The following is a 13110-nucleotide window of genomic DNA, read 5'->3' as shown; positions in this document are numbered from 1 at the left end:
TTTAGAAGGAATTATTACACAAGTCTTAGAATTCCACAAGATTAAATTCATTCATTCAAGGGAGAAATAAAAATTATCACATGGGATTTACTTGTTTTTATTATTACTGCAAATAATTGCATTAGTCACAGTACCTTTTATTAAGTTATTAAATTAGCATTTAGAAAACTGCTTATTATAAGTTTTAAAATGCAGCATAGTACTTAAACATATTATGAATATTTAAATACATTTTTCTCTTCAAAATTTAATAAAGAATTTGGTGCAGCAACAACAATGTGTTTGCATAGAATTTAGTCAAGACTCTCTCAATTTCGATGGTAAACAGGGATAGGTCCCTTTTCCTCAGCAGCAAAGGAATCTGCTACTGCTGCTATCCGATTTCTGTGTTCCATGAAGAGGAACCTGTACCTGATATTTGCTCTCGTGTTTATTTTTCATCAGGAGCAAAGAAATCTGTTACTGCTATTAGATTTCTTTGCTTCATGAAGAAGATCCTGTACCTGTTTGCTCTCGAAATCAACAAGAGTCTTGACTGAAATCTATGCCCAACAAAAAGTTATTGCTCTGACTAATTTTATGTTTCTATTTGGCATATTTCTCTTCTGTATTAATAAAGGATATTTTGAAATAGTATATGAAGTAGTATTATGAAAAATCTGGATTATTATAGCTAGTATTTGATTTTAGAAATAATTATTTGAGGTATAAGCTTTAAAATATTTCTTAGAGTCAGTATTGTTAGTTGATAGTTGGATTATGTGCCTAAAGATTTTTTAAACATTTTCATTCAGATCATTGTTTCTAAGATCAAACATTATTCTCAATAGAAATTGACATTAAAATTAAAATTTGCAGTCCAATTATTATGAATTTTAAATTAGGCTTTCTTCTCTAGTAGTTAATAAATGAGTAATATGTTCTGTAGGTGGGAAGGAATTCAAGAGTGAAGAATGTTCAAAAGGGTACCATTGTGTTATTTCATTATTAGAATATGCATATATAATTTAACAAATATTCTCTATTCGTAAAAAGCTAATATAAATTTAAAATTTAATTAAGAAATTTTAATTGCAAAAATAAAGGATTTATTATTGCTGTGAACTAATTTACAATATCATTTAAATTCTAAGAGCATATGTAAATTAAGTGCACATATCTAAAACCATGAAAAAATATAAAATTCCAGAAAAATAATCTCAAAAAAAAATTTTTTTAAATAAATTTTAAAGACCAAATTAATTTATTAATTTACATATACTCTTCGAATTTATATGATATTGTAAATTAGTTCACAGCAATAATTAATCTTTTATTTTTTATTTTTGCAATTAAAATTTCTTAATTAAATCTTAAATTTATATTAGCTTTTTACGAATAGAGAATATTTGTTAAATTCAAATTTCATTCCTTGCAGCAATGGCGCAAGAGAATTATTAAAATTTAATTTTACTTCACTGTATTTAATTTAACTTGTAAAACAATATATATGAATAACTAATGTCATCTATTGAGAAAAAAGAAAAGAGAAATAGATCACGAATTAACCTATATGAAGACTGGAAGGAAAATAAATATTAAGAATTTGTGTTAGTAAATAAAATTGGAATTATATTTGTGTGAGAAAAGCTTCAAGTAAATATAATTCTCCTCCTGAAGTTTTTTTGCTATGTGTATTAAAATTGAAGCTGCCTATGTGTATTAAAATCTTCCTGTTATGAATAATGATATAAAAACCACTAAGATTCTCCCTCTTTCTGAATAAAAATATTGGAAATATGAAATGTTCTGACTATGAACTGAACTGGGAATTGGGATCTTTTAATTGGCAATTAGATGTATTAATTTCTTTACAGTAGTATGAATTTGTCAAGACATTGAACACCATAATTTTGTGATTTATTTCTGCTTTCTCTTTTTCCTTACCAGATGTTGTTAGACCTTTCATTATCTTTAATTATGAAGACATGGGTAATTTTCATGAACTGTTAATTTTTTTTATCCCACCCCAAAATAAAAACCCTTAGTTTCATTCCTAGTTTTTGAAAAGAAAACTATATTTAAAATTGAAACATGTCTAGTGTAAGTTTTAGTGAGAAATTGCTAAATCTGTGTTAGATTTTATTTGGAGGTGGGAATCTAATCTCTCTCTATCTCTTTTTCTTTTTTTCGTGTGTGTATGTGCATGCATGCATCACCACCTTATTTATTTATCTTATTAAAAAAAGAGAATTCTAATTTTATGTATTAAAATTTTATGTCAAATGATTTCATTAAACAAATTGAATTTTTGGATGTATTTGGCAAATGAAGCAAAATTCAAGTAAGAACAGAAGTCAGCGTATTCTTTTTAGATTGTTTGGAATAATAATGAAATGATTACAGGTACCATTTATCAGAGTAAATTATTTTGTCATTTTGAATGTTATTCATTGTGTTTCAGAAATGTTGACAGAAGGTCTAGACTGATTTCTGGTCCTACAAATTTTAACCATATTTCTCATATGGGACCTGGCGTTGGTATTCAGTTGCAGAAATTGGTAGATTTACCTCAGGTTTGTTATGCTTTTCTCAGTATAAATAAATAAGACTTATTTTTACAATGATTTGTACTCATTATTTATAATGGAAAAAATTACCTATCTGATTTTTCAATGTAGTTCTGGAAATTTACATGTTGCTTGCTAATATTACTACATCTGTATTTCCTGTGTTAAATTTTCAAGTATTTCTTCATAATAATATATAAATTGAATCCAAGTTTTATAAAATGTAATTTAAAGCATTTTATATATTTTTTAAATATTTTTATTTAAATATTTTCTTTATTTTTTAACCCCTTAACTGCCGCGGGCGTATATATACACCTTGCTCAGCCGATGCGTTAACTGCCCTAGGCGTATATATACGTCCTTCCAAACTGCTATCATTTGCTTTGCGCTGCTACACCTAAAATTATTCGCAAAGTTAACGCATCGGCTGCGCATCTGGGGGGCAGTTAACGCATCGGCTGAGCAAGGCGTATATATACGCCCGCGGCAGTTAAGGGGTTAAATGTGTTCAATTTGTAACTTCTTTCGTTGTGAAATTATTAATATTTTAAGTTTTATTTAGACAGATATTGTGCTTGGACAAATAACCGCTTAAAAGCTAAACTTTTTCGCTCTTTGCATAGATGGAAGAAAGTGTGCTGTATCTAGTATAAGCTTTCAAGCCAATGCAAACTTTTAATTTTACAACATGAAACATGCAAATCTATTAATCCAGGGGGGGAAGGAGAATTATTTTTGTTAATGAAAATTTTTTACTTTTGTAGTTGGAAAATTACTGTACATAAATGAACTGATATTTTTACAACCGAACAAGAATTTGAAAAATTCCCAATTCTGTGAATTTTGTAAATCTTTTGATTGAAACTTTTAGGTAGATGAGTATGCTTTGAAGAAAACAAGGGTTTCTTTGTTTGTTTTTTTCAAATAAATCATTTTACGTGAATTAAGACAACCGTTGTCAGAGTTATATTCATATATTTATGATATATATCGTTAACCCATATGTTACGAATATATGAAATGATAAATGTTTCGAATATTCTAGAGGCAGCAATAGAGCTTTGTAGACATGCATTTTTTGTTCCCTCCATAAAAATTTATACTTGTTTATAAAATATTTTTTGAATCTTAGAGTATATAAATATGAAGATGACTTTTAATCAAATAAGAATAATATATGAAAAATTTGCATTTATTTAATGCACCGTGTTTCAAAAATAATATACGTATTACAAAGTATTATTTTGTCCAAACTATCAATTACTGTGCCTCGGCTCGGCTATTGGTGAAACGAATACATAGTCTAGTTTATATTAATAGCCACTTGACGTCAGTTGTCTTCTGTTTTGCGTGGTAACCGTCACATGTTTAAAATGGCTACGTCACAGCAGAAATCGTTTTGTGTTCTCTAGTTTGCAAAGTGCAATTCCATGATTACAGTGTAAAAGCATTTCAAGTTGAAGTACCAAAGTAATCCTCTGAATGGGTGGAACATTCGCAGATGGTATCGACAGTTTGTAAATACAGGATGTGTATGTAAAGGAAAGAGTCCTGGCCTCCCTCATGTTCCCGACGAAAATGTTGCATGAATTCAAACTGCTTTCCAACGTAGTCCTTCAAAATCAACTTGTCATGCCAGTTGGGAGTTACAAAAGCTTTGGCATGTTTTGAGACATCAGTTGGTTATGAAGTCCTACAAGTTACATTTGTTACGAACTCTGCGTCCTGATGACAAACGCAAGCATGTGGTATTTTATAACAAGATTATTGATGCTATTGACAATGATAACACTTTTGCACAACACATTGTGTTCAGTGAAGCGACTTATTTTCCTTTGATGGAAACACTGTTAACTTTCAGCAGTATCTCGCTATGTTACAAAACTGGTTGTTACCAAGGTTCCACAAAGACAACATCATTTTTCAACAAGATGGGGTACCCCCTTCACTTTTGTCGCCAAGTGTGCGATTATCTGAATGAAATTCTACCAAACCGTTGGATTGGTCGTCAAGGAACTGGTATCTTAGCATGCCTCAGCTGGCGTCCACGGTCACCGGATTTGACACCCTGTGGGGTTTCATTAACCCCTTCGAGCCGAGTAGCGAAAACGCGCGCTTATCGCGGAGGCCAGCAGTGTCTTCCGCGAGCGTCTTTCCAGAGCCGGGGGCTTTTTTGCTACTAAGCTTAAATCCATGAAATTTCCGAAGTATCAACGCATTGTTTAATAATGCTCTATAGAGTATTTAAACGGCTTATGCTTTATAGATATTTTTATATACAGTCAAAAGTCGTTAATTCGGACACCCATAATCCGGAATGATCTATAATCCGGACCTCAAAGCCGTGTTGACACATGCGCATAGGCGTTTACGCGTGCGCGTAAGACCTTTTACGACTGCGCATATGCGTGTGAGCAAGCGCAGAATACGTTTTCGCGTTTGCATTTTACGTATAACGGACGGTATAAGCTAAAATTATCTATTTCAGTGAATGTTGATGATTGCGTTGTTCCTTAATCTTCGAATTGGATCCGGCTTATTATTTTTTGCAGACTGTAAGAGTAATTTTATAAAAGTAAACTTGAACTTTCGATTATGCCAAATAGAATTTCCGATTCTGGAGCTCCCAAAGGATCGTACAAAACGAAAGTATGCTTCGATGTCCATCAAACAAAAAGTGGAATTGCTGCAAAAAATAGATAAAGACATGAAGAATGTGACAGAGAGGTTAGTGAAAACGAAAAAATTTCGATTGACAAGTTAGTCGATATTCTTGGCACAGCAATTACGGGACTTGAACAGCGGAACTTCGTAACTGAACAAGAAATTATGTCTCTTTATAGAATTAAAGAGAAAGTATTATCACATAAAATGAAGCAACTTAAACAACTTACATTGAAAGAAATGTTTAATAAAGTAAACAAATAAATATTAAGAATTTATTTTGTAAATTTTGATACCCTTTAGATCATAATTGTTCTTTATTTCATAAATTATGGTTTCATATTTTTAATTTTAGAATTTCTGCATGCCATCTTACGAGATTTAAACTGATGATCTATAATCCGGAAAAATCGATAATTCGGAATCGCCGAAGTCCCGACGTGTCCGGATTAACGACTTTTGACTGTATATACTTTAATTACCTTATTTCTTGTTTAAATGCATATTTTACACATTTTATTTTAATTACTCACCATTTTATGACTTTTAACATTATAATCTGAAAATTAAATATATTACTTAAAATTCTCTTTTCGTATGAAAAATTTTAAAACAGGGATCTACACACAGTCCTACGTTACATTCCTTGAACTCGTAATAACTCATTTGCCGTTTTGGAGGATTTTTCCGGGAATGTGAACAAACGAAGCATCGTCGTCTCATTTTCTTATCAGTCTCTTCTGAACAAAGTTTTGGAAAATGTCTTGCAGTTAATCTTTCAGAATCAATACCAGAATATCAGAATTTCAGAATCAATATCTGAAATATTTTGCATCATTTCTGATATTTTATGCTCTGTTAAACATTTTCGACGCTTCGACATTGAAACGGTAAAAACAGAAAGAATTCACGTCTAACAAGATCTAATTATTTTCTAAAAACTGAACTGTAAATGGAAATACTCAACGCTTTAGCGCATCTAAAACTTCTACTTACAATAAACAACTACCACGTCCTAATAAAGTGCGATTTAAAGCGACGTCATAAATCACGCCATTCGGAAACATTTAGTTCCCCGTTTGTTTATATAATCAAAAACACGTGTATGTGAGTCATGCTTCTCTCATTTCAAGTAGAAGATCTAATGCACATGTATCTGAAATCATATGGACATACAGTGCCATCTTGTGGCAGAAATTATAGTGTGAAAAACGTTCCAAGTTACTGGCACAAATACGCGACAGTCGGTAGAGAATGCAACAATGCTCTGGCACGCCTGCGTGTCGGCCGGTAGGTAAGTGTGTTCGTTGCTGGCACGTATACCTGACAGTCGGCGCAAAGGGGTTAAAGACAATGTTTATGTACCGCCACTCCCACAGAACCTGGAAGAGGTGAAGAACCGGATCTGTACTGTCATAACATCAGTGATGACCGACATGCTTACCCGAGTATGGGAGGAATTTGATTATCGATGTGATATTGTTAATGTCGCTGATGGAGCACATATTGAACATTTGTAACATCTGTAATCTGAACTTGAGAGGTTCGTACGTATATGTGTATGAAACTTATATATACATATAAGTTTTTACATATATATATATATATATATATACATATATGTTTCATATTCGTGTGCCATACAGTTTAATAAATATACGCATTCAAAATACGTATATTCTTTTTGAAACACGCTGTATATTGATTAGATTGTTATATATTTTAACGGTATCCCCTTTCCTATTAGAGCAGTATTTTTTATGATATAACAGATGAGTTTTGTGAATATGCTCATTTTGAACAATACACGAAAAAATAATTGAAAACTTTACATACTTGATTTACATACTTGATTGTTGAGAAATTATTTTGTGTGTGTAAATTTTAATCCTTATGCCATTCATTTAAAGCAGTGAAGTTTGGATTAAAGCAGTAGCATGCTTATTTGTTACTACCTTTCTCATAATTTGTCCAGATTTTTGTAACTTTCTCATAATATATAGTAATGTGTACTTTTTCTGTCTGCTAAAATGTGCTTGGCTGAAATATATGTCTGCTAAACAAATATTTTAGCTTATATGTGCTAAACAAATATTTTAACTTATATGCAGTATACTGATGCCTTTGTTACATTAAAAAAATGTAACTTTTATTTCTTTGTGATTTTTTAAATTAATTTCTTTAAGCAATCGTTATGACCAAATTTAATGATTATTTTTAAAAACTTGTATTGGTGATGCTTTATAAAAATTAACAAAAGTTAAATTTCAAGATGGATGTCCTTATATTTCTCTAACTTTTTATTATTTTCCTTCTTATAGTATAAACAAAATTCATTACCTCAGGATGACAAAAGCAAAAGTTTATTTTTGTCAGGTGAGTAAATGAATTTAAGATGAATAAAATCCATTTCTCTTCTTTTCCTGTTATCTTCTAATTTACTTGTCAATACCATTGCATGCTCATGGGTTCATAATGTATCGAATGCAAGAAGAAACTATGATAGCTTGATAAAATTAATTTTATTCAAAGAAACAGTGTGATAGCTTGATAAAATTTATTTTATTCAAAGAAACAGTGTGTTTTTCTGGAACTTTCCACTAAACTTTCACGTCTTCTCCAGGATTTGAATTTGGTCTTTGGTCAATCAGCATCACTAACCACTAACCTGGTTGGGCAGCTTGAGAAAGTTTTATAGTCGTTATTTGGAGGGGGGGCAAGAATTTTTACTCCTGTATGACAAAAATTGACCATTATATGTAATTTCAAAATTTTTAATTTTTGATGTAATTTTCAAATCTCCTTGATGGATCAGTTAATTAAGTAATTCGAGGAAATAAGTTTAAGTAAAGCACAGCAAAATATGTATATAGTTGATAGTATAATAGGCCATACAAAAAAGTCATGTGGCGTCCACATCAGATTTTTTTCCAACAAAATGAGAAATTTTATTAATAGGATAAAAATATTTTAAATTATAATTTTTGCTTACTAAGTGTTTATTAAAATATCCATAAAAACAATAATATTGCAAAGAGAAAAAAATCATATTTATATTTATTTTCTATATGAAATATAAAGTTTGGGGGCTTGAAAGATATTTCTGTTGGTTACACTTCATTATTCATATATACTGATAGCTAAATATTAAATCTTCAGACTGTTATTTATTTAAAATAGCTCCAACATATTTAATTTAGCATTAAATAAATTATATAACACATTCTAAGTTACCAGTGAAAATTTTCCAAATGGGAAAAGACTTGAATAAATAGTGAGAACCTTACTACCAGTATCTTATTTATAAAATTTTTCTTTGATGCATAAACAAAAATACATATTCTTTCTTACGTACAAGTTTGCAATGGATTGAATACACACAGAACTGATAATAGAGTGATAAAATTTATTTTACCAAAAGAAACATTTCACATTTGTGGAACTTTCGACAAAAATACTTGTACAGCTCTTCTCAATATCACAGAGCACAATCACTAGTTACACTTCAACTAAGAACTTTAAATAGAACACAATGCAAAGCACATCTAAGCGAAGCTCACTCAGATATCTCGATGCTCCAAAGTCGCCACTGAAGTGAAAAACAAAACAGAAATTAACTTGAGAAAAGACTAGAAAGAAAATTGTATGCCAACCTTTAAGACTTCATTGGGAATTCTAAACACATACTGCTTTTAAAATTTTTAAAATTTTATTGCTTTTAAAATTTTTAAAATTTTATATGTCGAAATGTATACAATGTAATTATGAAGAAAATGATGCGTAATAACAAAGCTAAAAAGTGGAAAAAAAAAAAAAAAAAAAATTTCACAGTAGTGAGTACAATGTTTGAATCTGACTAATCTGATGGTTAAGAAGTTATTTTGTGAGCAGTAATATCTTCACCATTTTGGAGCTGTTTCTTAATTCAGCGGTACTCTGCTATGTAGTAGTGCTTCAGACCACTTCGTAATGTATTTAATCATGCCATTATCTGTGAATATTATTGTTAATTTTACCATTCATGAGGAAAAAGGAGCTTCACAATTGAAAAGAATCTTTCATAGAAACATGGCACATACATCTAGGTCATCTTCGATTCATTTTTTGCATAAATTGAACATTCATATACATGCCATTTGTTTTTGTGTAACAACTTTTTCATTCATTTTCGACTCTTATTTCCAAAGGTACCTGATGTATAGCTGCAGCTCTGGTGGTTGTTGCTTTGTTATGATTTAATTTTTTTCATTAATTAAATCCATTTCAGTAATTTTTTTATAACATTGCTACTTGCGATTTTAAGTGACGGAGTTAAAGTTAAATTTATCAACAGTAGAAATGGCATTTCTTCCATAATTCATAAGACAATCTCAATTTGTTTCTGAATTGCCAGTTTTAAGTAGTATCATCTGGAGTGAAGAATTAACAGTTTATTTATGTTAGTTTGATATGTCATTCCCTTCTTAACAGATGAAGTTATTATCTATTAAAACTAACCACATTAATATGTTTTTGAGAAAACTAGCTTAATTTTGTGCATAGCATTACCTGTTTCCCAAATATGGCAGTTCAAAATAGTGAGTATCATGCTTGATACCTTTCAACAGATACTGTAGACTAAACATTGCCTATTCCCAACACTTAAATTCAGTTTCTTGCAGTGGTTCATGAAATAGGCATGTCTAGAATTTTGAAAGATATTCAGAATGGTTGCATCGATTTTAAATGATTTTATTTTTTAAATTGGCAAATTCAGAGGGGCAAATAATATATGAATAATAGGGAAATTCTAAAATGTTGTTATTGCAGGAGTTAACATCATTGTGGTAATTACATTTTTGCCGTGCAAGATCATTAAACGAATAATTGACCTGAAGTTAGAAGAGTGAAAGTTTTCTTTTCCATACCCTTAATATGACTTAATAATTAATGAGTATCCTTAAATTAGCCCTTCCAAATCCCCCCTCCAATATTCCCTCAGTATATCTAATGGTTTTATTATTTTAATACTGTTATAGCTGTTGTTGATGGATGCCATTTTTGATTGCACGTTGAATGTTAACAAAATCTGACTTGGTAATATTAACATTTATATTTAATTCTAGGATGATATATATATTTTAACATATATTCACTTATACACAATCACATTGCATAAGGTTACAAGATGAGCATTTTTCAGTTCGCAAGTCCGCATGAGTAAAAATCAAGAAAGTCATATTACAGCTACGATAACATCACGGAGGGAAAGAGAGGTGAGTGCGTGCTTCACCGACGGCAGCCAAGAACCGAGTAACCAGTTCGAATTTTCCTCCAGAGAGGAAGAGGGAGAAAGCTGGTAGCGCCCTCTCTCGGAGCAGCGGACAAATAATAATAATAAAGAGTTCTCCACAGTATTCCCCCCTGAGTACCAAAGGTACGATGAAAAAATCAGTTCACAAATATCTGGTGTTGATGCGCACACGTCTTCCCGATCGTGTGACGACTGGTGGAGCACTGGGAGGAAGTGTAAGATCGGTCGAAGGAGGAGTATCCAGAGTAGCAGTTGGATCCGGGGAGTCAGGAGGATCGCTGGTCACAGGAACCTGAGTGTTTGAAGCTTCGAAGAAAGCAGGTTTCAGACGATCTATGCTCAGAATGGTTTCCTTGTCGCGCACGAGAACGGTGAAATGCTTATTGTTACGTGCACAGACCTTGAAGGGTCCCTCGTATGGAGGAGTGAGTGGGGGTTTTACCGCATCGTTTCACACAAACATGTGAGTGCAAGTGCTCAGTGCGTGGTGCACGAGAGGGGCAGATTTGTTGTGGCACAAAGTAGGAGTCGGAGACAGCTTCTTCATCGCCTCTCGGAAAGTCTGGACAAAGAATGCTGGATCGACTGGAGCAGAGGATGGCTGAAAGAACTGAGATGGTAATCGAAGGGGTGTGCCGTAGACAAGTTCAGCGGATGTACCTGCGAGGTCTTGCTTGAAGAATGCAAACCAAGAAGCACAAGAGGAAGTGAAGTAGTCCAACGGGTGTCATTACGGCACTTCAGGGCTGCTTTCAAGTCGCGATGTAAGCATTCCACTAAGCCGTTGGCGGAAGGATAGTATGGTGAGGTGCGAATTCGGCGTATTCCAAGCATAGATGTCAGAGAAGCGAAAAGGTGTGACTGGAATTGTCGACCTTGATCAGTAGTCACAACTGATGGTACACCAAATCGTGCAATCCAACCGGTGATGAATTGTCGAGCCACAGAGTCAGCAGAGATGTCCTGAATGGGAAAAGCTTCAGGCCAACGAGTAAATCTGTCAATGCAGGTGAGTAGATATCGATAACCGTCAGATGGTGGCAGAGGACCAACGATGTCTATATGGACATGGTCAAATCGTTCGGATGGCATAGCAATTTTTTCTAAAGGGCTATTTGTGTGCCGGGTAACTTTTGAACGTTGGCACATGATGCAGGAACGAGTCCAGTTGGCAATGTCCTTTAGCATGGATGGCCAAACGAATCTTTCTTGTATGAGCTTTTTGGAAGCCCGGATACTTGAATGCGATAGGTTGTGAAAACAGTCAAAAACTTTTTTCCTGAACTCAAGTGGTACATAAGGTCGCAGTCTGTTGTTGGAGGTATCGCACAATAGTTGGAGGTCCCGAGTAAGTTGTAATGACTGGAATTTCAGCGAGCAGTTTGGGTCTTCACTCAGACATTTTAACTCCTCATCAGTGGCTTGCTAGTGAGCAATAAGTGTGAAATCCAGTGGTGCATTGGCATCGATGCCCTGATTACGTGAGAGAGTATCCTCGACGACATTGCTGGAACCTGAATATCAGTGCTGAATTGAGCTATATAATTTAAATGTCGAATTTGTCTCGGGGAAGCAGAATTTGATTTTGATGCGAATGCATAAGTTAGAGGTCAGTGATCAGTAAATATAGTGAAGTGTTGACCTTCAAGATTATGCTTGAAATACTTAATAGCTGTGTAAATAGCTAATAATTCTCTGTCATACGTGCTGTATTTTTGTTCTGTAGGGGACAGCTTACGCGAGAAAAATCCTAGCGGCTGGTAGTCATTAGAATGTCGAACGTTTAAGACAGCTCCGATTGAAATGTCAGAAGCGTCGACCATAACACTTAGCTTTTGGTTAGGAGAGAGTTGCTGCATTACTAAGGTCGTGTTTACATTTTTCAAATGCCTGATTAAGTTCGTCGTTCCAAGGAACAGGGCATTTATCATTTTTACGTGAGTCTTTTAAGAGTTCATTCAGTGAAGCTTGGGTCTCGGCTGCCTTTGGTAAGAAGCGGCGATAAAAGTTTATCATGGCTAAAAAACGTCTGAGCTCGACAATAGTGGTAGGTTTTGGGAAGTCGGCAATTGCTTTTGTTTTCTCAGGCAGGCGTTTTACACCTGAGGCAGTAATGAGGCAACCTAAAAATGAAACAGATGGTTTTACGAGTACACATTTGTTAGGGTTTAATGTCAAACCATGTTTATTCAAACGATCAAACACTTGACGAAGATGACGGATGTGCTCTTCTTCGCTAGTTGATGCAATAAGGATGTCGTCAAAATAAGGGATGCAAAAATCCAATCCAAATAAAACTTCATGTATAAAGCGTTGGAAAGATTGGCCTGAATTTCGTAAACCAAACGGCATAGCAAAAAATTCAAAAAGACCAAAAGGGATTGTGATGGCAGTTTTCGGAATGTCTGCAGGGTTAACAGGAATTTGATGATAGGCATGTGCTAAATCAAGTGTTGAGAATATGTTCTTTCCTGGAAACATTTGAGTGCAATCCTGAATATGGGGTATGGGATAGCGATTCGGAATTGTAACGGCATTTAAGCGACGATAATCCCCGCACGGTCGCCAGTCGCCATTAGCCTTACGAACCATGTGCAGGGG

The 13110-nt window shown here is 33.4% G+C and overlaps 1 protein-coding gene across 3 annotated transcripts in view; it reads left to right on the top strand.

Moving 5' to 3' along the window:
- LOC118183408 (serine/threonine-protein kinase Genghis Khan-like) overlaps nt 1–13110 on the top strand; it is a 210078-nt gene that overhangs the window by 181785 nt on the left and 15183 nt on the right. For all 3 annotated transcript variants that reach the window (XM_035352925.2, XM_085824928.1, XM_035352926.2), the window contains 2 exons: nt 2444–2555; nt 7538–7592. In XM_035352925.2, the coding sequence (XP_035208816.1) occupies nt 2444–2555; nt 7538–7592 (167 nt within the window). The remainder of the gene's footprint in view (nt 1–2443; nt 2556–7537; nt 7593–13110) is intronic.

This window comes from Stegodyphus dumicola, chromosome 10 (assembly GCF_044657685.1).
Source record: "Stegodyphus dumicola isolate Sdum_Otavi_A_Nest chromosome 10, ASM4465768v1".
Lineage (NCBI taxonomy): Eukaryota > Metazoa > Arthropoda > Arachnida > Araneae > Eresidae > Stegodyphus > Stegodyphus dumicola.
Note: the sequence above shows the minus strand (reverse complement) of the source record. Positions and strands in the feature narration are given on the sequence as shown.